Genomic DNA, 27,648 nt, shown 5'->3' with positions numbered 1-27,648 from the left:
TACCATCCCATCAGTCCACTCTTAATCATCAGCAAAGTGATGGAAGGTATTGCCAACAGTACTATCAAGTGGCACTTAATCAGCAATAACCTCCTCACCAATGCTCAATTTGCCTCCATCAGGACCACTTGGCTTTTGACCTCATTAACCTTGGTACCAGCATGGAAAAAAGAGCTGAATTCCTGAGATGAAGTGAGACTGGCTGCCCTTGATATCAAGGCAACATTTGACCGTGTTTGACACCAAGGAGCCTAAGTAAAATTGAAGTCAATGGGAATCGGGTAAAACTCTCCCCTGGTTGGAGTCATACCTTGCACAAAGGAAGATGGCTGTGATTGTTTTGGGGCAATCATCTCAGCCCCTGGACATTTTTGCAGCAGTTCCTCAGGGCAGTGTCCTAGGCACAATCACCTTCAGCTGCTTCATCAATGACATTTCCTCCATCATTAGGTCGGAGGTGGGGATGTTCACTGATAATTGCACAGTGGTCAATTCCATTTGCAACTCCTCAGATAATGCAGCCCGTGCTCACATGTAGCAAGACCTGGACAACATTCATGCTTGGGTTGATAAGTGGCAAATAACATTCATGCCACACAAGTGCCAAGCAATGATCATCTCCAAAAAGAGAGACTCTAAACGCCTACCATTCATATTCAACAGCATTATCATTATTGAATCCCCCACAAGGAATATACTAGGGTTTGCCATTGATCAGAAACTGAACTGAAGCAGCCACATAAATATAGTGGCTACAAGAGCAAGTCAAACACTAGGTATTCTGCAGCGAGTAACTCACCTCCTGACTCCCCAAAGCCTGTTCACCATCTGCAAGGCACAAGCCAGGAGTGTGATGGAATACTCTCCACTTGCCTGGACTGGTGCAGCTCCAACACTCAAGAAGCTCAACATCATCCAGGAGAAAACAGCCCACTTAATCAACGCACCATTGACTGCCTTAAACTTCACTCTCTCCATCACCAGTGCACGGTGGCAGCAGTGTGTACCATCTGAAATATGCACTACAGCAACTCACCAAGGTTTCCTTGACAGTACCTTCCAAACCACCTAGAAAGACAGGGGTAGCAGACACAAGGGAACACCACCACCTCCCAGTTGCCCTCTAAGTCACACACCATCCTGGCTTAGAAATATATGGGCATGGTCATTCATCATCACTAGGTCAAAATCCTGGAACTCCCTCCCTAACAGCACTGTGGGAACACCTTCACCATAGGGACTGCAACAGTTCAAGATGGTGATTCATCACCACCTTCTCAAAGGCACTTTTGGATAGGCAATAAATGCTGACCTTGCCAGCAATACCCACATCCCATAAATGAATAATATTTTAAAAATTGAAACCAACCTTCTGTGTAGTGTTAAGATAGTGCTTCCATATTTTTATTAAGTACGTTTTTGAGAACTTATATTTCAGTTGTGAAGATGGCTTCATTGGAAGGCTGAAGTTTTCATAGAATCAGAGCTTTGCTTTGTTGTTGAAAGATAATTGAAAAGTCACTGAAATGTTGTTTAAAAACAGCCTTGCTGAAAGTCATGTGCTTTAAGCAATAAACAACAGAAACCTTGGTGTCATGGGGAAGATGTTTACAGAGAAGTGACAGGTCAAGAGTTATAGGGATCAGGAGGCTTGACTCTTGAGATATTGTGTTTGGTTTCACTTTGGAAGTGTGTTGGGGTGTGAACTGTTTGAAGAGAGTTGGAAAAAAAACAGCCAAGAGAGCAATCACCACCATCTCTTTGAGAGCTTCCTGAGAATCAAGTGTAAGAAATAGAGAAACTGATGCTGCATTTCTCCTGGAAAGTCTGCCAATCCTCAACGTCACCTGAAAGGAATTGCTCTGGAAAGATCCCCTTGAACAGCCGTCTACGCGTATTGGGATGCCAGATCAAAAAAGGGACAACTGATATCTTTCCATTTTTTTTCTTCAAGAATTAGCAAGTATTTGGCCAATGTATTCTTTATTGTCTTTTTTGTAACAGACCTCTGTAGAGAGAATTTCTGTATTTTTTCAGTGTGTGTGTGAGTTTGTGTGCGGGGAATTTTAAAAAAGGTACTGTCATATTTAAATCTGTGTGTTAATGCTTTGCTTCATTATTGGTTAAGTCTTGTTTTATAATAAACTGATAATTTTTTGTTTATTAAAGAAACCTGAGTATATGATTGACTGCATCGGTAACTGGGTAAACATTAAAAAAAAGTGTTGTGCCCTGTGGAGAAGTGGAGCTAAGAAAGTCAGTGCAGTCCTCCTGCCTCAGTCGTAACAGTGTGCAAAAAATTCTGCATGTGAAAGATGCCATAATTAAAGTTTTGTTATCAAAGGTATCTTCCAAATCTGATAGCTATTCATAACTGAATGTATTAAAGACAGCATGTTTCACTTAGGAGAAAAACTTCCTTTCTTTTTTATTTTTTAGGGTCGCAATGGTAAAGGAAGTATTTTCATCTGGGCCTCAGGAAATGGTGGTCTGGTTCAGGATCACTGTGGTGCTGATGGATATGTGAATAATATTTTTACAGTGGCAGTTGGAGCTGTTAGTAATATTGGCCTCAGCACCTTCTACTCAGAGGCTTGTCCAGCAGTTATGGCAGTAATTCCTACAGGAGGAACAAGTGACTCGCCTTTTGATCTAAATATGGCAGATGAACTAGCCTTGGTGAGTCAGTCTAGTATTGTAAAAATGGAGTACAGAGATGTTAAGTAGTGGTGCATAATTAAGTGGAATGTTGTAAGATAGTGAAATAGCAAACTATTTCTCAAAACACTTCTGTTGACTACTCCTGTAAGTCTCATGTCCTGACAGTGCATTAAGTTTGTTCGTACTTTTTACATTCATTTACTGCCTTGTAGGAAGAGGTAGTTTAGGTGATAAAAAATTCCAATTTTAATTTATCACTTTGGTATATATCATAGACCAGTAGATTAAAAATGCCAGTTGAACCAACCATCTGGATTAGGAGGATATTGCCAGATAACTTATTTATGCTTGCATGTTAGCCTTAAGTGGTAGCACTCTCACCTGTGATACTACAGTGCAGTACTGATGGACTGCTGCACTGTTAAAAGTGCTGTCCTTTGGATGAGGCATTAAATAGAGATTCTTTCTACCCTTACTGCATGGAAGAGCAGGAGTGTTCTCCTCGTGTTCTGGACAACATTTATCCCTCAACCAACACCAATGAAATAAATGATCTGATCATTTATTTCATTGCTTATTATGGGACTTTGCTGTGTACAAATTTGTCGCCGCATTTTCCTACATTATAACAGTGACTACACTTCAAAGGTAGTTAATTGACTGTGAAATACTTTGGTTATTCCTGAGGACCCAAAAGATGCTATATAAATGCAAGTTTGTTCTTTTGTATATTTCCAAAGTCACGTGGCATGCTTCATCAGTACCATAAATCATAAAAGCCAACATTGAACAATATCAACAGACTAAATACTGGTAGTTCGTGAATGACAGCATAGATTTTGCATGGATAAATACAGGAACTTACAAGGGTAGAGAAAAATTAGACAATTTTGAGGATGAGTAGATAAAGGCAAGCAGACCATAGATTAGGAGATTGAACCATCAAAGGGTTGGACCGAAGATCAGTATAACCAAGGACAAGGTTGTGATAATATGGTCACGGATAATATCTTTGGCCTCCTTGTCTCGTGAGACAATGGGTAAGCGCCTGGAGGTGGTCAGTGGTTTGTGAAGTAGCGCCTGATAATATGGCACTAAGGAAATTGGGATATTTAACAGGCGAAGGTTGGTAAAGGAAGCAACAACAGATCACATGCCTGCAAATAAACTCAAGGGCCAGAATTTTATCAAGGCGATGGGGGTCTCAACCTCCAACCAGCGAGAACCCCGGCATTGCCTCTTCTGTAGGAGGCCCGCCAAATCAAGAGTCATTTAGGCACTTAACTGGACAGCGACAAGCTTTCCACGAGATCAAGGTCCCCAGAGATGAAAGTCCAACCTTCTGAGAGCTGTTGGCCAATCAGAGGTCAGTGACTCTTTAACTGAGCAGTGCCACCGTTGAGGCGGTGGCTGCTGCTGATGGAGTACCCATCCAAGACCTAGGAGCAGTATTGGACCTAGGCCACAGGTAAGTCAGGGTGGGAGGGGTCTTGCGAGATGCAGATCGTGGGAGAGGGGGGTTTTAGGGGGTCGGCAACAAGGGCAGGGGTTGGCTGTCAGCGGCACACCCCCCTTCCTAATGATGGGTCCTTCATTCAGGCACAAAGTGCCTTTTAATAAGGGACCCCCCCCCCCCCACCAAGAGTCAGCAAACAACCTGCATGGGTTTTCTTGCCAAGCAGCGACAGACTGATGGCAGGATGAGGCCCTTAATTGAGCATTAATTGCCCACCTAAGAGCTTCAGTTGGCAGTGGGGCAGGAAGGCCGTTCACAGGCCTTCCTGCCCAGTACTTAATTTTGGAAGAGATGGGGTAGGGTCTTCCCCTGTCACCAACCCACCTGATTACATGTTCTCCCCACTGTAAGATTTAGAGCATACAATTGCCCCCGAGATCCCAATAATGAATAAAGAAAAAATTAACTTGTGCTTTTGTGTGTCCTTGGGAGCTCGCCAGCAAGACCTCTTGAAGGTCAGCTACCAAGTTGGAGGTGCATCTTGAGAAATTTAGGAGGTTGAGAAAATGCAAGGTAGGGCCTATAGTTTGCAGGCTGTATTGCAGATACGACACCATGCTGTGTACTGAGTGCATACATAGTGCAAGAGCTGTGTGTTCACTGCCTTGGTGCTTTTTTCCAGTCTGGGGAACTTTCTTACCATTTGCTCCTATGAACAATGAACTGAGGAGACAGCATTAGCAATATCGGCCACCTCCTGTGATGCTAAGTTACAACACTACTATTTGGAGGCTGTCCCTCTGCTTCAAAATTGCCAATTTCAGCAGGGCCACAAGACAGTCATTCTCTTTTCATTGAAAGGAGCAATTCTAGGAATTCCTCCAGTCATTCTTGGTCTTTAACTCAACCTCCAACAAAATACGCTGCCTCTCTTTAAGAGCTACTGGACTCCCGATTTAGCAATAGTCTAGGTGCGACTTTCCCAAAACCTGAGAAAACCATACAGGGACCATGCTATAAATAGGCAAATTATGAATCTAAAGAACCTGATGGAAAGGCTGTCTTACTAACAGTGTAGGAGTATGTAAAGGTGCTAAAAAAGTGGACTATTTTTAGTGTTGACTGTAGAATTAACCATATTATGTCCAAATGCTATGAGCTTGTAAGCACAGTTGGACATGCAGGGAATTGCATAATTATTTCAGTTTACTGTGCGTCAATAACTTTTTCTATTAATGCGAAAGAAGAATACAAAAACAATATGGTGACAAGGCCACCAGAGGTGGGTAGGATTGATTTGGGTTTGGCAAGTTTTGAAATACTGCCGAAAGTAGGACATCAAAATGCTACTTCAATTTAATCTGTGTTTTGCAGTTGTTAAATTATCCAATTTGTTTAATATTAATTTACATATAACTCTGACAAACCTGTTACATTTTAAAAATAATAGTGTTGTGAATATTAATATGGCCTGTTAGTGATAAGCAAATGGGCCTTCAGTCAGGCATTCAGTTAATTTAATTGGAACTAACCCAAGCCTATTGAACCCTGAACCAAAATTGAACCATTCAAATCACTTTCCAATACAGAAATGAATGGGAAAAATATATTTTTGTCAGGTAATGCATTTGGATAGATATTTTATTTTTTTTAAATGTGCCACCTCCTCTCTCGTGACAATATGGAAATGCTGCTTTGCTGCTGTCTCGATGGTGCTTGTTCCTAAACAGTTCTTATGTGCTGATTTCATTCCTGTCTTTCAGTGGCATATTAGTTTCTGCAGGTTAGTTTTTGCTTGGGTCTTGGGTCTGGCATTATTTGTGCCAAACATAACATCAATTGCCAAGAGTATTTATAGAGGATGAAATCAAAAATTGACCTACGTGATCTGAATTTCTGATTGCCACTCTCAATATCTAAGGTGTTAGTATAACTACCAGTTTTCAATCCATGCAAATTGTCATTGACATCATTACAACTCTGAATCAAAGTCATGAAGTACAATACTGTAGGGGGCGGAATTTCCAGTATATTTGTCCCCAGAAAAGTGTGTAATCTGAGTGTAAAGCAAATACCTGGTGTAAAAGATTGAGGAAGCTTAAACACAAATCGTTGCCCACATAATTACACTAGGCCCAAATTTTCTCTATCTTTTATATCCATACATTGATCCTTGCACTCAAACGCGTCTTAGAGTCATAGAGTTATACAGCACAGAAACAGGCCCTTTGGCCCATCGTGTCCGTGCCGGCCATCAAGCACCTATTCATTGTAATCCCATTTTCCAGCACCTGGCCCTTAGCCTTGTATGCTGTGGCATTTCAAGTGCTCATCGAAATACTTAAATGTTGTGAGGGTTCCTGCCTCTACCACCCCTTCAGGCAGTGTGTTCCAGATTCCAACCACCCTCTGAGTGAAAAAAGTTTTCCTCAAATCCCCTCTAAACCTCCTGCCTCTTACCTTAAATCTACGCCCCCTGGTTATTGACCCCTCCACTAAGGGAAAAAGTTTCTTTCTATCTACCCTATCTATGCCCCTCATAATTTTGTATATCTCAATCAGGTCCCCCCTCAGCCTTCTCTGCGCAAAGTAAAACAACCCTAGCCAATCCAGTCTCTCTTCATAGCTGAAATGCTCCAGCCCAGGCAACATCCTGGTGAATCTCTTCTGCACCCTCTCCAGTGCAATCACATCCCTCCTTTAGTGTGGTGACCAGAACTGTACAGAGTACTCCAGCTGTGGCCTAACTAGCATTTTATAAAGCTCAATCATAACCTCCCTGCTCTTATATTCTGTGCCTTGGCTAATCTTGGCTCATTATAATTGCTCCACCCCCAGGTGAAAGAGCTGAAGATGCAAATTTCCTGCAGTGACACTGGTTCAAAATTGGTGTATGTAAAGAATACCTGACAAATACTGTTCTGGCGTCACTTGTTTTAGATTGCCAGTTGCAAGGTTTTGTCAGGAAAAAATTACATTATAATGTCCTAACAGCAGCAGTTTATCTGATTCTGTCATCAATCTCACCCCAATTGCTTAACTCCCACCTGTCTGGCTTGTGTTTGCAAATAGGCCCATATGAACTCTTTCACAAACTATGTTCAATCAAATTTGTAAATGGGGAAAATCCTATGTAAATGTTGTATGTAAACAGGATCTCACAAGAATAATTGAATTGTTTTAAGATTTTTTTTGTTACCAAAAGGATCTCTCACAGCAATTGTCTCTGTGTCTGTATGGAACTGTATATTCTTTCAGCCCCTGGAAATTAAAGCAACAATTATGAAGCACTTTGTAAGTGCTACTTCAGTTTTCATTATCTTAGATCATGCAATGCCACATTCTCAGCACACGTCAAATTATTTTCCAGCCAATGGATTACATTAGAACTACAGTCACTGTTGTTATGTAGGCACATGTGGCAGTCAATTTGTGCACAGCAAGGGCCCACAAACAGTGAATTATTGTATGACCAGATAATCTGCTTTTATGTCAAGGAAGGAGATATTAGCTTCCTTTTCTTTGAGTAGTGCAATGGAATCTTTCAAGTATGATTTCAGTAGGAAGTTAGTGCCTTGGTTTAATATTTTATCTGAACGATACCATGTCTGACAATGCAGCACTCCCACAGCCTAATCATGTGCTCAAGTCATGAAGGTGGGTCTAGAACTCTGAATCTTTTGACTCAAAAGGGTGAGAATGGGAACAACTGAGTCAGGCTTTGCACATGCTTATTTTGAAGACATATTATTGTCAGGGTTCTTCGTTTTCTAGTTTCTCCTTTCATTTCAGGATATACAGCTTATTTTCAGCAGCTTTCAGTTCTTTGGCTGCCAATCAGTTCAAAGTTATGTGCTGCCAGCCTATCATCACCATCCTTGATATCACTTCCAGGCCAATCGTAACTAACAGTTTTGTACAATTAAAAATGCCTATGAAACATGCAGCATTGTTAAGCATGGGGAATCAGTATGATTTTCAGTACTTGTGCACCACTAGATACTGACAGGAGTACACAATACTGCTTATTTCATGTGTTAACATCATCGAACAATATTTAATCTTGAGAGGGGCCTTCTATATGGGCTGAAACAGCATCTGAATCAAATATATAAGTCCACAAAGGGTTAAACATTGTTGTTACTTTACATCAGGGTCAGAATATGGTTATGTTTCACACACAATAACCAGCATGCATCAATTCTCATTATTTTTATGAATCTGTTAACATAATATTTCATTTTTGCTCTTATGAATACCTCTTACTATTTTTCATAGCATCTTTGTGCTCAATATTTATGCAATATGTGGGCAGGAACTAATTGGAGCTCCAACCTTGTTAATGGTACAATATGTACAATTACTTTATTTTCAACAGGTGACAACTGAACTTGACAATGAATGCACCAGAACCTTCAAAGGCACTTCAAGTGCTGCTCCAATGGCAGCTGGTATAATTGCATTGGTCCTTCAGGCTAAGTAAGTATTGTCACAAACAAACAGTTATGAAATTTAAAAATAGCATAGATAGTACCAGTATATTCAGAAAAGCTAGAGAAAATCCTGATGCTGGGACAATAGAACTTAGGTTTCCTTTAAGGTGTTCTTGATCATGTTGAAAGCATTGTATGGTTCCAATTTAATACAATGGAACAATGTAGATGATTTCTTACAAAAGCAAAATACGGCGTATGCTGGAAATCTAAAACAAAAACAGATGCTGCCTGACCTGCTGAGTATTCCCAGCATTTTCTGTTTTTATAGAAGATTTCCTAGTTTGGCACGTACAACTTTTTATTCCTGTGAGCCAAAGGAATAATGGCCCTCATGTTGTAATGTACAACCAACAATAACTTGCATTTATATAGCACCTTTCATGATCTCAAGACTTAGATTAGATTTTTAGATTAGATTAGAGATACAGCACTGAAACAGGCCCTTCGGCCCACCGAGTCTGTGCCGAACATCAACCACCCATTTATACTAATCCTACACTAATCCCATATTCCTACCAAACATCCCCACCTGTTCCTATATTTCCCTACCACCTACCTATACTAGTGACAATTTATAATGGCCAATTTACCTATCAACCTGCAAGTCTTTTGGCTTGTGGGAGGAAACCGGAGCACCCGGAGAAAACCCACGCAGACACAGGGAGAACTTGCAAACTCCACACAGGCAGTACCAGGAATCGAACCCGGGTCCCTGGAGCTGTGAGGCTGCGGTGCTAACCACTGCGCCACTGTGCCGCCACTTCCCAAAGTACTTTACAGCCAATGAAGTACATTTGAAGTGTAGTCACAGTTATAATATAGTAAAAATGACAGCAATATCCACACAGCAAGGACCCACAAACTGAAATTTGATAATGACAGATAACAGATCTTCTGTTGTGATGTTGGTTGAAAGGTAAATACTGGCCAGGGCAACAGGAAGAACTTAGCAGTTCTTCTTCGAATAGTGTCACGGGATCTTTTTTGTCCAACTGAGAGGAGATAAATGACAAGCCAAGCAGTACCATGTCTTCGACACCAACATCAATCACATCCAAAATGAATGTCCAGGGTTAGTAGAATCTGTCATCACAGCCCTGAAGATTAACAATTGGAGTGTCATTTTTTTGTGTTTCTCAGTTTTTATGCTACAGTAAGGGTACATTATTCATGGTTTTATTTTTACATTCGTTCGGCACTATTGGTCAAGATTCATTCTGTGGCATGGGTTTTGCTAATAGTATTTCCTAGGAGGGAAAAATTTAAGCCAACTGGTTTGTCCCACTGGGTGATCATGGCATTTGTTATTTGGAGGAAGAAGAAATGCACAGAAGCAAAGGAAAGATGTCTAGAAGGTGAGATTGTGCCAGGGGTGTACTTACCATAGATTTTTAAAAATTATTTATTTGTTCATGGGATATGGGCATCACTGGCTAGGCCAGGATTTATAGCCCATCTCTAATTGCCCTTGAGAAGGTGGTGGTGAGCTGCCTTCTTGAACTGCTGCAGCCCTTGGGTGTAAGTACACTAACAGTGCTGTTAGGAAGGGAGTTCCAGGATTTTGACTCACTGACAATGAAGGAACGGCGATATAGTTCCAAGTCAGGATGGTGTGTGACTTGGAGGGGAACTTATAGGTGGTGGTTTCCCATGCATCTGCTGCTCTTGTCCTTCTAGGTGGTAGAGCTCGCAGGTTTGGAAAGTGCTATTGAAGGAGCCTTGATGAGTTGCTGCAGTGCATCTGCTGCCACTGTGCGTTGGTGGTGAAGGGAGTGAATGTTTAAGGTGGTGGATGGTGTGCCAATCAAGCGGGCTGTTTTGTCCTGGATGGTGTTGAGCTTCTTGAGTGATTGTTGGAGCTGCACCCATCCAGGCAAGTGGAGAGTATTCCATCACAGTCCTGACTTGTGCCTTGTAGTTGGTGGACAGGCTTCGGGGAGACAAGAGGTGAGTTACTCACCGCAGAATTCTCGGCCTCGACCTGCTTTTGTAGCCACAGTATTTATGTGGCTGGTCCAGTTTAGTTTCTGGTCAATGGTAATCCCTAGGCTGTTGATAATGGGGAATTCAGCAATGGTAATGCTATTGAACATCAAGGGGAGATGGTTATATTCTATCTTGTTTGAGATGGTCATTGCCTGGCACTTGTGTGACGCAAATGTTACTTGCCACTTATCAGCCCAAGCCTGGATCTTGCCCAGGTCTTGCTGCATCTGGACACGGGCTGCTTCAGTATCTGAGGAGTCGCGAATGGTGCTGAAAATTGTGCAATCATCAGCGAACATCTCCATTTCTGACCTTATGATGGAAGGAAGGTCATTGATGAAGTAGCTGAAGGTGATTGGGCCTAGGACACAACCCTGAGGAACTCCTGCAGTGATGTCCTGGGACTGAGATGATTGACCTGCAACAACCACAACTCTCTTCCTTTGCGCTAGGTATGACTCCAATCAACGGAGAGTTTTCCCCCTAATTCCCATTGACTCCAGTTTTGCTAGGGCTCCTTGATACCATACTCGGTCAAATGCTGCCTTGATGTCACTCTCATCTCATCTCTGGAGTTCAGCTATTTATTGGCCATGTTTGGACCAAGGCTGTAATGAGGTCAGGAGCTGAGTGGCCCTTGCGGAACCCAAACTGAATGTCAGTGAGCAGATTATTGCTGAGCAAGTGCCGCTTGATAGCACAGTTGACAACCCCTTCCATCACTTTACTGATGATCAAGAGTAGACTGATGGGGGCGGTAATTGGCCAGGTTAGGTTTGTCCTGCTTTTTGTGGACAGGACATACCAGGGCAATTTTCCACATTGCCGGGTAGATGCCAGTGTTGTAGCTGTACTGGAACAGCTTGGCTAGGGGCACGGGTTTGTTACCCTCCAACTCATATCTATCAACACCAGAGTACTTTTCTGGATTTGTCTGAGGAATTGTGTCCCTGGAGATTCTGCTTCACTAGAGAACCTGTGACTAAGTTGTACACATGCTGTTATCAGAGTTCAGTCAAACTCCAGTACAGATGTGGAACTACTAGTCCATTATTTGATCCAGAAAGAAGAATGCAAGGTTGGCTGCTAGTTCACCAAGGCTACACACTGGAGCTATGGCTGTCGACAATTCTCAAGCAACCATGAATACCAGTGAGTCACAACTTCACTAAGGGCACAGTGCCACAAGAATTATAATCAAACACACTGTGGAAAGCAATGCTTCAGATGCTTTGATAAGTCAAGGGTGGGGTGCTCCAGCAGAGATCAGCAAAAGTCTCCTAGATCATCATTATTTACTGCACAACTTTGCCACATGACAAGGCATAAACATAAAGTAGGTGGAGGAAGAGAACAACTATTCCACATCTAGAATGCAAGCAACATTAATAGGAAGAAGCAAGAGATCTGTCTCAAAGCATCTTTATACTTTACTGGAGTTGTACACTGGACTCTAATAAGTAAGACCTTCTCATAAGCATGCCATCATACAATAATCATCTCTGTGTCTTCACTGCTCCATGGCAAAATAAACCCTCACTTACACTGCAAAAATACTGCATCTTAAGTATGGATTCAACTGCTTCCCTCTGCTGAATCATTAGCCATCACTCTACTAAGCATCATGCTTGGACACAGCTGAATTGAAGTGTAATTAAATGCTAAAAGTGATGCGTGTATCTATCTAGAGTTTAGCATTCTGGTGTTTTCCCATTTGTTGATTCGGTATGATTTGAGCATTCTGGATGCTAATGTACTGCTACTTCTAGGCGTTCCCCGCTGTAGTATGAGTGAGTAAGGTGACTGGATGCTGTATGTCGGAGGGAGCCTCTTGGGAGTGAGATAACTCGCAATATGACACAGCTGCTGGCTCTGCCCTGTCTGCAGCTGCAGAGCATGTCAAGTCCGGTAAACTGAGAACAGTTGAGAATTTGAAGGATTACCATTATGATCAAGTGCCATCCTATAGCACATAGTGGGTATAATCACATGTATACGCATCATGCAGTGACATTCAGATGTAAGGATATTTGGGGACAAGAGTAAAGGAGGACTCATAGATCTAAGTTTTTGATGCAAAGTGTGTCCTGCTGCAGAATTCCCATGTGTAGTAAGCACTGAAAGGACTTTATGATAATGTGAGGAGAAGCAAGCATATTGTACTATGCATATTTTGAATAGTTAATTCATACCAGGAACTGATTGATAAGCCCATTTTGACTAATCTGGTGGCATTTGCATTGGCATGCCTTGCATAACTGCCTGTTAAGCACTCTGTGCTCTTCTCCTGTTTAGGCAGTGGTTTGGAGTGCCACAGAAGGTTACCATCGTCTGCTGCATTTGCTCCAATGGTATTTCCCAGGAAACAATTGAAAATGGTGCCTGGTGTGTTACTGCAGCATCTCTCTCTTCCTCTTGAGAATTGAAATAGTTTGATTTATTTTTAAAATTTTACTACACTTAATGCAACTCCCCGTTAAGTTTCATCTAGAGGACTATATTGCAGCAGCATGAGATATCCAAACCCAGTATAAGCACGCTGCAATTGGGAGGTCATTACATCACTGAAACAATTAACTATGGGCCTGCCCCAGAAAAATTGATGGAGTCAGCCTTCTTTCATTCTTTCAGACAGGAAACACCTCACAGTCAGTGAACACCTGGTCCACAGTCAGACAAGAAAACTCACATCCTAGAAATTCATATTGAGCATATTTAAAAATAAAATATGGTCCTATATTTGGATTTGCTGGCCTAAAGGCACTTTAGAAAGTTCAGTGGTGATAACATTTGCTGACAAGATGCTAACACTTAATATTTTGATATAATGCTTCATAGGGTAATAAAGATGGTTAAGACATCTAATCAGCAGAGGTCAGCAATAATTATGGTTGAGTATTTAAACAAGATAGAAATGAAGCTTGTGACCTCTTGTTTGTTAGCTTGGTTCAATAGGGATCACCTTTATCCCTGGGTCAGTAGAATGTTGGTTCAAGCCCCACACCAAGCTTGAGCACATAAAATAGCCTTATGCTCCATTGCAGTATGTTTGTATGAATCATTGTAGGCTTGTGGTAACTGTAAAAGAACAGATAGGGTATGAGCAGCAATGATCACATCGGCAAGAATGTTGTAGTCGCAACAGAATATGATTCAAGAATATTGAAGCTCTATCTCTGAGATCTATGATTAGGAAATAGTTGTACCTCATTCCAATTTGGAGGGAATGTCATCTGACTGAGTAGCTTGAATATGACCCTCAGCATCTCATGGATGCAGCAACATAAGGGCAGTCTTGAAAGAGCTCTGACTGGGTTAACTCTTAAAACATTTCCGAGGAGAGGATTTTAAAATTTTGGAGAGACAAGATAATCATTTATAAAGAAAGCCTTTGCAGATATTAGGAATTTAATCCGTTCAACCAGGTGGATGACTGCCTGAGCAGTTGCAAAATATTATTGTCAAAACAGGGAACATTAGATTCAAGGGGGTGCAATTGCATCTATTTTATGGCCATAAAATGAGCGCAACAAAGCCCAATTTTGGTCACCAAGACCCTGAGTCCCAAGGACGCATGAAAAAGTTAGACATGTTTGCTTTGGATCATTTTCAGGCATCTGTCGCAGCTAGGCCCTTTCCATATGTTAATGAGGGACCTAACACCTGTTTTAGGGCCCCTCTGGGAAAATGGGCTGGCCTGCCCTGTTCATGTTTTCTAGACACTGATCTGGCCTATCTAGCCACCACCGATAAGTATGTAAGTTTAATTATTGTTTTTAAATTGTTGTGAAAATAGGAGGAATAGGCGCTGCTGACAGCTGTAACATGCTCCCCTCAAGGTGTCCTCCAAGCCCACCTCCTCAGGACTTGATCGAGGGCTGCTGCCAGCATGGGAGGCAGCCAGGAATTCAATTCTTCAGTTGGGTGAGCTGCCTGGATGCACAACAGGCACTGGCAGCTCACTCCCATTAGTTAGATGAGGCCCGAAGACCAATTCTATGTGATCTTCGAGCACTTGCCTTTGGGTGCTGGCTTTGGTGCTAGAATACTGGCCCAAATTAATTTATAGGCCAACACGTTGGAGGTTTTTTTGGTAAGGTTTTTATGTTTTAATGTTTTTTACAATGCAAGATGCATTGTAGCCACTCACCAAAACTATTTAAACAGCACCTTCTAAACCCGTGACCTCTACCACCCAGAGGGACAAGGGCTACAGATGCATGGGAACACCACCACCTGCAAGTTCCCCTCCCCCTCCTAGTCACACACTAATCCTGACTTGGAACTATATCGCGATTCCTTCATTGTTGCTAAGTCAAAATCCTGGAAATTCCTTCCTAACAGCACTGTTGATGTACCTACACAAATGGACTGCAGTGGATCAAGAAGGCAGTTCACCACTACCTTCTCAAGGGCAATTAGGGATGGACAATAAATGCTGGCCTTGCCAGTGATGCTCACATCCCAAGAATGAATAAAAAAAATTCTAACTATGATGGCAAATAGGATGTTTCCACAACTTCCTGGAGTGATGTTTAGCCATCAATGAAGATGAGTCAAGGTACTTGTTTGTGAGACACAGAAATGAATCAGTATCACTGCTGCCTTTATCTTTTCACCACCCCCCCCCTCCCCCTCACAATGACACATCCCATTTGGATGTGAATCTTTCTAACCATGATACAGTTTCCATAGGGCATCAAATGAGTCACAATTAGGAACAAGTAGGCACTCAGTAAGAAGAGTACAGGGGCTTCACGGGGTAAAACAACAAAATATGTGCAATAGGAATATACATACATTGCCATTTTAGGAGGTAAATAATTTTGCACTAATTTTGTGCATTTATTTCACGAATTAATGTTGTTTTCGTGAAATGAAAGTTTGGACCTAATGAAAATGCGGTGTTTATAAATTGGTTCACAGTCATTTGCTGTAATTATGCATAGCAATCATATTGATATAAGTACACATGCTACTGGAGTATAATAAGTGACTTGATATCACTCAAATTAAATGAAACAGAAAATGTGTTGTCTGAGGTCAAATTGGCACAAATGTATTACCAGATCCCCCCAAAATAATCTGGGCCATGACCACCCAGAACCTCCCCTTCCCCTTCCCCAATGCTGTTGAGTGGGACAGTCCAAAACTGGTAGGCTTCAATATGGCGAGCTGCATCAAGATGCACGTTTGGTGCTATGCAGATGGGCAATCGGATATAAATGAGGACAGGGCCTTAAAATCATGGCTACCTCTGCTTTCGTGTGCAGCCAACCAGCCGGAGCGTTCTATCAGTAATTTACCCAAAAGTCAAAATCAACCCCTTTGAACAGTAGTTGTCCAAAGCTTTCAAAGGGTGAACAGACTTACAAACAGCTTCCTTGTGTGCATTATATAGAAAACCTCATACATTATAGAGCCATGGGTAAGATTTTCCCTCCGGGGCAGGTGGATGGTGGTGGGGAACAGAGGTCGGGACTGTTTCCGGGTCCCGAACCCACCCCGGGGGTAACAGTCATTCACTGTGATTTTCATCTGGGCAGCCAATTAATGGCCAGAGGGTGGACTCACTGTCTAATTAAGGATGGCTGGCAGGCTCTCAAAGCTGGAGAGCCAATCAGAGGCCTTCCAGCTTGAAAGAAGAAGCAGACTGCAATAGAGGCTAAGTAAGGAAGTGGACACTTTAAACTTAAATTAAAAAATGGATCTTGCAGCCAGGCCACCACAGTGGGTGGGGGATGATGGAGGGAGGGAGAGAGGTGACCCCTCTATAGGGTGGCCTGCAGCTGCTCTTGGACGCAGGCAGGCAGGGAGGGCCTCTAGGCCTGACTGGAGCACTGGCAGTCCCGGCCTGCCACCGGGAGGCCACCTCCAGGCACCTAAATTAATCCCTACCACCTGCAGGCTGACTGGAAAATCCTAGTTGGCCTCCTTTAATTGGCCTCAATAGGCTCTTATTGAGCTGTGTTCGCTACCCGCCGAGTGTGGGCAGGTTGCCCTGACACCCACCATCCTGTCTCCGCAGAAATGGCTCAGAGGCAGGATGGAACTGGGAAACTGGCACGCCAGCTGGCAGTACTATTTTTAACTCCCACTCAGCACTGTTCCCAGCCCAGGCATGGGCTTAAAATCCTGCCCGTAGAGTCATAACGGCACAGAAGGAGGCCATTCAGCCCATCAAGACCATGGCTCTTTGTATAGCAATCCAGTCAGCCCCATTCCCCTACTCTATCCCCATAGCCCTGCAAGTTTATTTCCCTCAAGTGCCCATCCAATTTCCTTTTGAAGTCATAGTCTCTGCTTCCACCACTTTGTAGGCAGCGAGTTCTAGGTCATTACCAGTCACTACATATAAAAGTTCTTCTCATGGCCCCCTGCATCTCTTGCCCAAAACCTTAAATCTATGTCCACTAGTCCTTGTGCTATCAGCTGATGGGAACAGCTTTTCTTTATCTAATTTATCCAAACCTGTCATAATCTTGTACACCTCTATCAAATCTCCTCTCAATCTCATTTGCTCCAGGGAGAATAACCCCAGCTTCTCCATCCTAACCTTGTAGCTAAAATCCCTCATCCTTGGAACCATTCTGCAAAATCTGCAATGTACCTTCTCAAAGACCCTCACATCCTTCCTAAAGTGTGGTGACATCACTGAACGCCATACTCTAGTTGTGGCCTAATCAGATCTTTATGAAGGTTCAGCGTAACGCACATGGTTTTGTATTCAATACCTCTATTTATGAAGCCCAAGATCCTATATGCTTTGCTAATTGCTCTCTCAATATGCCCTGCCACTTTCAAAGATCTATACACATGAACCCCAGGTCTCTCTGTCCCTACACACCCTTTAGAATGGTGTCATTAAGTCTATATTGCTTCTCCCTATCCCTTCTGCAAAAATACATTGCCTCAAACTTCTCTGTATTAAATTCCATCTGTTATATGTCTGCCCATTCTGCTAGCCTATCTATGTCCTGTTGTAGTCGGCTGGTATCATCCTCACTGTTTACCGCACCTTCAAGTGGTTGTAGGGCTGGAGGAGGTTACAGAGAAAGAGGGGAAAGACCCTGAATGGATGTAAATACAAAATGAGAATTTTAGTGTGGAGGCACAGGGAGACAGAGAGCCAATATAGGAGGATGGGGTGATGGGCAGCGGGACTTGATGGGGGTAGGATACAGTTAGCAAAGTTTTAGATGAGCTGAAGATCATGGAGGCTGGAGGATGGGAGGTTTGCTCGGAGGGTGTTGGTATAGTGAGTCTGGAACTGACGAAGCGTGCATGAAGAGTTCAGCAGCAGATAGACTGAGGTCAGAGATGGATGATGTTCCAGAGATGGAAGTAGGCAATCTTTGTTATGGAGAGGATGTGGGATTGTTAGCTGATCTTGCATGTTAATAGGACTGTGAGGTTGCAAACAGTCCAGTCCAACCGGAGACAATAACCTGGACAGAGAAGGGGATGGGATCGATGGCAAGGCTGCAGATTTTGTGGAGGGGGTGAAAGATGAATCCATGCAAGGCTTTTCATGATTTAAGCAAACAAGAGTGGCCTTAAGAAAAGGAGCGGAGCCCACTCTTATGACGTTTGACTCTGACATTCTTCAGAGTGTCCTACTGCCACTGTTCCAGGTCCAATTGTTACCAATCTCCTGGTGGTCCCTGGGATGAACAGCAGTCAAAGGGGAAAGCAGCAAAATCGACCTGGTTTCCCAGCCCCCATCCCTGCCATTTCAATGCACTAGGGTGGTAAATAGCAGACAGCTGGCTTCTCTGCAATGGGGAAGGGAGGGAAATTTAGAGCGCTGCTAATATGAGTGAGGATGCAGTGGTAGGCCTCCCAGTCTCATTTGCCTTTAGATACTGTGGGCAGTAATAGTTTTGGTGCTGTCTTCACATTAGTGATTGTAAGTCTGATTGAAAAGTCTCCTTAACTTATTTTGCAACAAAACAATTTTGTTGTGTACGCAAGAAAATCTCAGTATCACCATTAACAATTTTATAGTGCTTCCTGGGCAATCCTGAACATAATAAAACAACTGGAGGTAAAATTTAAGCAGCAGGATAGTTGTAGATCTTTGTCAAACAATTTTGAGCAGAAAAATTCAGCCCATTGTGTCCTTCTCTATTGTTGTGTTATCAGTGCTTCTCCTTACAAAGTCTCTGAAATAATATTCCCTTAGAAAGCTAGACTGTAATTCCAACATACCATAATATTGTGGTTCGTATGCTTGTAAAATTGGTAGCCAAATTAAAACCACAAATGGATCAAATAACACAGGCAGTAGAAACAGCTCTGCTTCGAGTTAAGGTTTTGCTCCTTTCTGTGACCATTTCATCATGTTTTGGGTAAATATTACTATAGTACATATTATCTCCTCATGCAGCAGTTTCTGGCAAGAAAGTGATGATTGCACTCATTAGCTAAAGGATATCGGCACTGGTCCAATGAACACAGATCTGTCTACTGATTTCAGCTACAAAATAGCACTGGGATTCACAAGCTTGACATTGTGGGTGTGAAAATAATAAAACTGAACTCCATCTTTAGCCTAGTTGCCATGGATGCAGTAAGAGGTCATAGTGGCAGCTGCTAACTAGTTGCCATTTTGCCGGATGCTTCCCTCCTGCTATGTGTTTTCTTGCACCCTGGTTTCTAAAGGTTTCATGGTATTTAATTCCTCTTATTTATTTGGCATATGTACTTATTGAAAGCCATGATGTGTTTCCTCCGACATGGAGATTTACTGTCTGCACTGATGGCTGTTTTGGTCCCTTGAAATCAGAGATTTTACAAGTCTGATTTTAAAACCTGCCTTAACTTGTTTAGCAACAAAAGCAAGTTTGGTGTGTACACAAGGAAATATCTCAGTGCCTCCAATAAGAATTTTATAGTGCTTCCTGCTGACAGTCCTGAACATAATAAAACAACTGGAAGTAAAGTTAAAGCAGCAGGATAGTTGTAGATGTTTATGTGAAATGAAGAGTTCATCAAAACCAAATGTCCCTCAGCATTTCTAATAATTATTTGCAAATCTTAAGTACATTTTATGTTCACATTTAGTCAAATTGATATCACAGTTAGAAGCAAAATAAAATGGAATGACTGGATAACTTTGAAAATGTTTATATCAAACCTGAGAATTCTGGCCTTAGTTTGTGGTAAAAATGAAATATGGTTTGATGAATTAGGACAATAATTGTGTTAGACCATGCCTAGTCAAAGGTTAGAACATCTAACAATTTTATGTTTTTTTAAAGATTAGATTTTACCTTTTCTCTCCCCTTCTCCTTTCTCATGAAAGAGGCAACTTACATTGGGGCACAAACACGTCACTGAAGAAGTCATTGTGAGTCTAGATCGGGTGTATCATCAGACTATCCAACCATAGAGTGGGAGGCACATTTAACTCAGTCCTGTCCTCAATTGATGCCCACACGAAGGCACTTTCCAGCAGAAGTCACAGCAACAGCACTGTTGGTGTACCTACACCCCATGGACTGCAGCAGTTCAAGAAGGCAGCTCACCACCACCTTCTCAAAGGCAATTAAGGATGGGTAATAAATGCTGGCCTAGCCAGCGATGCCCACATCCCCCAAACGAATAAATCAAAAAAAGAGTGGGCACAGTAGCTGATTCTTCCAGTTCCTGGTCAGATACCCTCAGATCAATTGCTGTCACCCCACTGCTGACCTTTGTGTATTTTGTGCATCTCGGACCTTTTTTTGTTTAAGGAGGATGCTCTCATTTTGAATCATAACTCCCCGTTAAGGTAAATAAGTTTTCATGCAGTTTCAGGTCATGGAACTATCTGTTTAGAAACTCTGAAGTCTGCCTCCATAATACACATAAGCAAGTTTGTAATTTTTGCAAATACTTTCATTTTAAAAATATTATTGGAAAAGAAGGAAAATTAGCTCTTGGGATGCCCTCTCCTTGATATCCCCTTCCTGCTGTACCTATTTTTTAAATGTGAGGGGACTTAATGTCGCACCCAACATTCAACCCCTGACCACTTGGTACTCTCAACATGTCGTGCACTACATGTCAGCAGTGCCACAGAAATATTTAAATGAACTGCCCTTGCATTATTGTACAAGGTCAGTTTTCATTTCAGCAAAGGCACATGCAGTACTTCATGAGAAGCAGTCCCAGCACAGTGAATTGCATAATCAGTCTTTAGGTCTCAATTCTCAGAAACAGCAATTGTAATAAGAACAGTTCTAAAGACCCTTTCTTGGAAAACCTCATCAACAACAACAAATTGCACTAGAGGAAGGAAAAGGAGTATAAGAGGTGACTAAAAGGTTGGTCAAAGAGATGGATTTTGAGAAGGTTTTGAAGGTAGGGAAGAGGTGGAAGGATGTAGAGAGAGAATTTGAGAGAGCTGGATCAAGTCAACTGGAAATACAGCTGATAATAGTGGAGTGAAGGAGGAGATGCATGAGACACCAAAATCAGAAGACTAGTGAATGAGGGAGAGGGCTTGCAGTCAAAGAAAATTGCAAAGGAAGGGTGATAAAAGGCAATAGAGGGATTTTTAGATGAAGATAAGAACTTTCAATTCGATGCATCACAGGACAGCAAAACAGGACAGTGAGAATTGGGTTGAAGGATGAGTGGGACAGGATGTGGACGGTAGAGTTTCAGATGATTCGGATTTTTTGGAGTTCAGCAAGAAGGAAATTTCAGAAATGAAGTCCTGAGGTTTGGATAAGGGTTGTTGCTGCAATGGGGGTAAAATGGAGGGGTGGGATGGGGGCGACAGTGTTTCTGAAGGTAAACAGCCTTGGTGATGCATTAGGTATGAGATTGGAAGTTAGCTCTGAGTCAAACAGAATGCCAGGATAATTTACAGCTTTGTTCAATCAGGGAGACGGCTGGAGTCAGTGCCAAGCATGTGCATTAGAGATAGTGTTTGTGGAAATATTGGCTTTTGGCTCCATCATATTCAATTGGAGGAAATTGTTGCTCATCTATCAGTCAGTCTGATAGCACAGAGGTGGTCATGGGTAGTTGTGTATAGGTGTAACTGTCACCAGTATAGATAGGGGAATGGCCCAATGCCTGTAAACAATGTTACCGGAGAGCAGCATGCAGATGAGAAGGCAGAGAGGCCAAAAGATAGATCCCTGGTGGATTTTGAAGGTGACCACTTGAAGACAGAAGGAGAGGTTACTGCTAGAGATGCACTGGCTGTGTTGAAACAGGTATGTATTGAACCACTCAAGGGCAGTTGCAAAAAGCAGGACCATAGAAGAGAGATTATGGATGAGAATGGTATGGTCAACTGTCGAGAAGGCAGGGTGGAAAAAGAGTGATAATGTGGACAGAAGGTATTGACTTTCATCACAGCACTTTTAGTACTATAAACAGTGCAGAAATTCAACCGATGAGATTCAAACATACAGTCGTGGGAAATGTGAGCATGGAGCTGGGAGGTGACAACAAATCCAAGGACTTCAGGGAAAAAGGGAGGTGAGAAATGATACTGTAGTCAGTGAGAATGGAGGTTTTCAAAAATAGGCTTTTCAAATGATTATTTGAGAGGTTAAATCAAAGGTAGGCTATTTGAGGAGGGCATAATGATGTTTCGAAAGGGAGAATAACTGTATCTAAACCAAGGGAGCCAAAAACGTCTCACAATATTGCATGAATTGGGGCTGGGATGGGTATTTGAGTACTCAGGTAATAGGTGTAAAAGGGATTGAGGGAGCAGGAGGTGACTTTCATCGAATAAATTATGTTAGAGGATCCAGGGAAGTGATGGTAGAGAAGCTGCAGAGTGACAAAGGTGACTGACGGATTTAGGGTGTCCGAAAAGGGTGACAGCTGCACACAATTGTCTGAATTACTGAAACAACAACTCACCACAAGTTGCTCACAAAGGAGGGACCACCCCACCAAGCCTGCAGGAAGGATGCCTCGTGTTACAAGGTGTCCTCCCCGTGTGGTGGAGGCCCACGCTCCCCCCACCCCCCACTCACGCCGCTGGTAAGATCCCAGCGGCAATGGGAAGAGGCCCTTAATAGGCCACTTAAGGGCCTTAATTGGCCTCTAGGAGGGAAGGCCATTGCCCCCTGGGAAGATCACTAGGCGATGGGGCGGTGACAGGCCTCCCCATCGTGATACTCTGTGCCCGCCGCTCCGCCTCGAAGCTACACAAAATCCCGGCCATTAGGTCAGATGATGAAAAGCTTGGTCAAAGAGGTAGGTTTTAAGGAGTGTCTTAAAGGAGGAAAGCAAGGTAGAGAGGCAGAGAGTTTTAGGGAGGGTATTCCAGAGCTTAGGGCTTAGGCAATTGAAGGCGGGGCCACCAATGGTAGAACATTTAAATTCAGAGATGCACAAGAGGCCTGAATTAGAGGAGCACAGATATCTTGTAGACTTATGGGGCTGTAGGAGATTACAGAGATTGGGTGGGGCGAGGCCATAGAGGAATTTGAAAAAAAGGCTGCAAATTTTAAAATCAAGGCGATGCATGACTGGGAGCCAATGTAGGTCAGCAAGTACAGGGATGATAGGGGAACGAGACTTGGTGCGAGTTAAGACGTAAGCAGCAGAGTTTTGGATGACCACAAGCTTACAGAGAGTAGAATGTGGGACACCAGCTAGGAGTGCGTTGGAATATTCAAGTCTAGAGGTAACGAAGGCATGAATGAGGGTTTCAGCAGCAGATGAGCTGAGACAGGGACGAAGTCGGGCAATGTTGTGGAGGCGGAAATCTGCGGTCTTAGTGATGGCATGAATATGAGGTCAGAAGCTCATCTATGAGTCAAATGTGACACCAAGTTTGTGAACAGACTGGCTTAATCTCAGACTGTTGCCAGGAGAGCGATGGTGTGAGTAGCCAGGGCATGGAAGTAGTGTTTACTTGTAATAGTTCTTTGGGAGTGCATTTGCTATTGTGTGGCAATTATATTTTACGTTACAAGAAATAAATTTTAATATTGCATTAATCAAAACAATTCACTTGCGGGGCAGAATGTCTGATTACTGCTGTGTGATGTCCAGTAAATGCACACATCTCAACAATTTGCATTTCGGAAAATGGCAATATAGAGCCATGATTAAATGCTGAAAATTTTTCAGTTGATCTGAGTAGTCAATATGTCACAGAAGATCGATCTTAACTGCTTTTGTTTATTCCTTTAATCAGAATTTATTTTCCTTTTCCTTTATTTACTGTTGATATTGTGCAACTGATTGCAGAGAAATGACTTTTTTACAATTTACTGTAGCACTGCACACTAAGCAAACAAAAGGTGCTGATGAAACACTCAGAACCCATTATTATGTAAATTGCTGCTGCCTGACACTGATTCCATCTCCAGCCACCATAATCTGGTCCAGTCCTATTCTCTGACAATAATTTTCATGATTACAGACTTTGAAAGTGACCAGAAATGTGGATTAGCTGTTACATTTATCTGCTTTTAGTACTTGACCCTAAATTGGAGTTTGAAGGTTGTATATAATCAAAACAAAAATATCACAGCTATGTCTGTGTATAGGTCAATAAATATGAGTCATATCTAAAAAAAAAAATTCACTCACATAATTTAGATGGCATCTCCAAGTGGACGTGGGAAGAGCAGATGTTTTGCTGTACCAAGCATCACAGATGTATCCAACAGTGACTGTTGGAGATGTAGAGTCACCTGAAGCAGCCATACTAACACCAGAAGGGACATTAAATGCGTGCTATGCCATTTGTAGGTTTATGGGCTGGATTTAGAATATTTTCAGATTCTTGTCTATTTTGTTAAAAGCTGGAAGGGAGTGTTCAGTTGCAAAAACGCCGCAAAGTCCTTTGGTGGATGATTGACATGATTTGCACTTAGTCATTTTCAATGGATATTCTCTTCACAAAAGGCTGCTCAGCAAACCTTTTCTTTGGTATTTAGGAAACAAGAAGAACCTTGTCATTTTCATCGCTAAGATGGCACACAGTGGTGATGCACTGATCTTTCGATCTGACTTGTGAAGTGTTTGCCAGTAATGTTTCATGAGGGCATTAGGGGCTAATTTTGTTTTGGCAAAGGCACAAAATGAGTGGTAGCAGATCAGCCTCCAGTAATGTTATGGAATCACAGAATGATACAGCACAAAGGAGGCCATTCTGTCCATCATGCATGAGGTAGACCTTACAAAAAGTCCCACTCCCCTGCTCTTTCCCCATACCCCTGCAATTTTTCCTTCAAGTATTTATCCAATTCCCTTTTGAACATCACAATTTAATCTGCTTCCCCATCCTTTCAGCCACTGTATTCCAGATCATAATAACTCATTGATTAAAAAAAAATTTCCTCATGTCACCTTTTGTTATTTTGCCAATTACCTTAAATTTGTGTCCTCCTTCTTTTACTCGAACAGAACCATTTACGATTTTGAACACCTCTATCAAATCTCCTCTTAACCTTAAAATAAAAGCAAAATACTGTGGATGCTGGAAATCTGAAACAAAAACAAGAAATGCTGGAATCACTCAGCAGGTCTGGCAGCATCTGTGGAAAGAGAAGCAGAGTTAACGTTTCGGGTCAGTGACCCTTCTTTGGAACTGACAAATATTAGAAAAGTCACAGATTATAAGCAAGTGAGGTGGGGGTGGGGCAAGAGATAACAAAGGAGAAGGTGCAGATTGGACCAGGCCACATAGCTGACCAAAAGGTCACGGAGCAAAGGCAAACAATATGTTAATGGTGTGTTGAAAGAACTAACATATTGTTTGCCTTTGCTCCGTGACCTTTTGGTCATCTATGTGGCCTGGTCCAATCTGCACCTCCTCCTTTGTTATCTCTTGCCCCACCCCCACCTCACTTGCTTATAATCTGTGACTTTTCTAATATTTGTCAGTTCCGAAGAAGGGTCACTGACCCGAAACGTTAACTCTGCTTCTCTTTCCACAGATGCTGCCAGACCTGCTGAGTGATTCCAGCATTTCTTGTTTTTGCTCCTCTTAACCTTCTCTACTCTGAGGAGAACGTCCCCAGCTTCTCCAGTCTCTCCACGTAACTGAAGCCCTTTGTCCCTGGTACAATTCAAATAATTCTAACAATTCTTCTGTACCCTCTTTAAAGCCTTGACATCCTTAATTGATCCAGTTATATAACCTGCTCAATTTTCCTTTGCAGTGAAGTCAATGGAAAGAATAATAAGGTGGCATGTATAATGGCTGTCGATGTGCTACCATCTGTTTTGCACCCCCACCAAAGTTGAATTTCACTTCCAGCACACTGAAAGAACAGGAGCAAAAAAACCTGTGGTTTCTGACTTTTCCCTCGCTTGGCCTGGTGCTGCTTTGTTTGGCCAACTCTCCGCTAGTTGGAGTCATACCTAGCACAAAGGAAGATGGTTGTTGTTGTTGTTGGAGGTCAATCATCTCAGCCCCAGAACATTGCTGCAGGAATTCCTCCGGTGTCCTCTTCAGCTGGTTCATCAATGACCTTTCCTACATCATAAGGTCAGAAGTGGGGATGTTTGCTGATGATTGTACAATATGCAGTACCATTCACAACTCCTGAGATACTGAAGCAGTATGTATCCATTAGCAACATCTGCAACCTGGGCAGCATTCAGGCTTGGGCTGATAAGTGGCAAGTCACATTTACACTACACAAGTGCCAGACAATGACCATCTCCAACAAGAGGGAATCTAACCATCTCCCCGTGACATTCAATGACATTATCAATACTGAATCCCCCACTAACAACACCCTGTGGGTTACCATTGACCAGAACCTGAACTGGACCAGCCATATAAATAAAAGCAAAATACTGCAGATGCTGGAAATCTGAAATAAAAACAAGAAATGCTGGAAATACTCAGCAGGTCTGACAGTATCTGTGGAGAGAGAAGCAGAGTAAAAGTTTCGGGTAAGTGACCCTTCTTCGGAACCGAAGAAGGGTCACTTACCCGAAACTTTTACTCTGCTTCTCTCTCCACAGATGCTGCCAGACCTGCTGAGTATTTCCAGCATTTCTTGTTTTTATTTCAGTCATATAAATACTTTGGCTACAAGAGTAAGTCAGAGGCTGTTAATTCTGCAGTGAATAACCCACCTCCTGACTCCATCCACAAGGCACAAATCAGGAGTGTGATGAAATACTCTCCACTTGCCTGGCTGAGTGCAGCTTCAACAACACTCAGGAAGTTCAACACCATCCAGGACAAGCAGCCTGCTTGATCGGCACCCCATCCACCACCTTAAACATTCAATCCCTCCACCACCAGTGCACAGTGGCAGCAGTGTGTACCATCTACAAGATGCACTGCAGCAACTCACCAAGCCTCCTTCAACAGCACCTTCCAAACCTACGACCTTTACCGCCTAGAAGGACAAGGGCAGCAGATGCATGGGAGCACCACCACCTGCATGTTCCCCTCCAGCCACACACCATCCTGACATGGAACTATATCGCCATTGCTTCACTGTCACTGAGTCAAAAACCTGGAACACTCTCCCTAACAGCACTGTGGGTGTACCTACCTCACATGGACTACAGCGGTTCAAAAAGGCAGCTCACCACCACTTTCTCGAGGGCAATTAGGGAAGGGCAACAAATGTTGGCATTGCCAGCGACACCCATATTCCATGAAACAAAAAAAATCCACAAACACCAGATGCACTCTAGCACCTTTCCTAAGTGAACATGGTTCATGATTGACCATAGACAGTGAACGGTATCACAGCTGAACCTGATCTGTTCATTCCTGATGCTTGCATGTGCTTCCTCTTCTAGTAGGGCATTACTGGATAACAAACATCAGTTGGGTCCAGGGCAATCCTTTTTTTCTCTTCCTTATCCTGAGAACAGTGTTGCCAACTGTTATCCTGGTTAACATTGGCTAGTTCTGCACAGACAAGTGGTGTAATCGGGGTTCTCTTAACTTGTATAGCTCGGTATCACATCATGCATTTAATCACTAAGATTATTTAATTATCATTAAATCACTGAGAATCCCCAAATTTCAGGTTGTTGGGACGATGTTTTAATATATATTAAGTGCAATTATATACCACAAGTTAATGTGTTGTCTTAAAT

The 27,648-nt window shown here is 42.5% G+C and overlaps 1 protein-coding gene across 3 annotated transcripts in view; it reads left to right on the top strand.

Moving 5' to 3' along the window:
- The window catches only part of LOC137371359 (PC3-like endoprotease variant B), a 906,432-nt gene that overhangs the window by 552,800 nt on the left and 325,984 nt on the right, over positions 1-27,648 (top strand). For all 3 annotated transcript variants that reach the window (XM_068033824.1, XM_068033825.1, XM_068033826.1), the window contains 2 exons: positions 2,440-2,679; positions 8,496-8,596. In XM_068033824.1, coding sequence (XP_067889925.1) covers positions 2,440-2,679; positions 8,496-8,596 — 341 coding nt within the window. The remainder of the gene's footprint in view (positions 1-2,439; positions 2,680-8,495; positions 8,597-27,648) is intronic.

The sequence above is a fragment of the Heterodontus francisci genome, chromosome 6, assembly GCF_036365525.1.
Source record: "Heterodontus francisci isolate sHetFra1 chromosome 6, sHetFra1.hap1, whole genome shotgun sequence".
Taxonomy (NCBI): Eukaryota; Metazoa; Chordata; class Chondrichthyes; order Heterodontiformes; family Heterodontidae; genus Heterodontus; species Heterodontus francisci.
The sequence above is the reverse complement of the archived record's forward strand: the minus strand, read 5'-3'. Positions and strand labels throughout refer to the sequence as shown.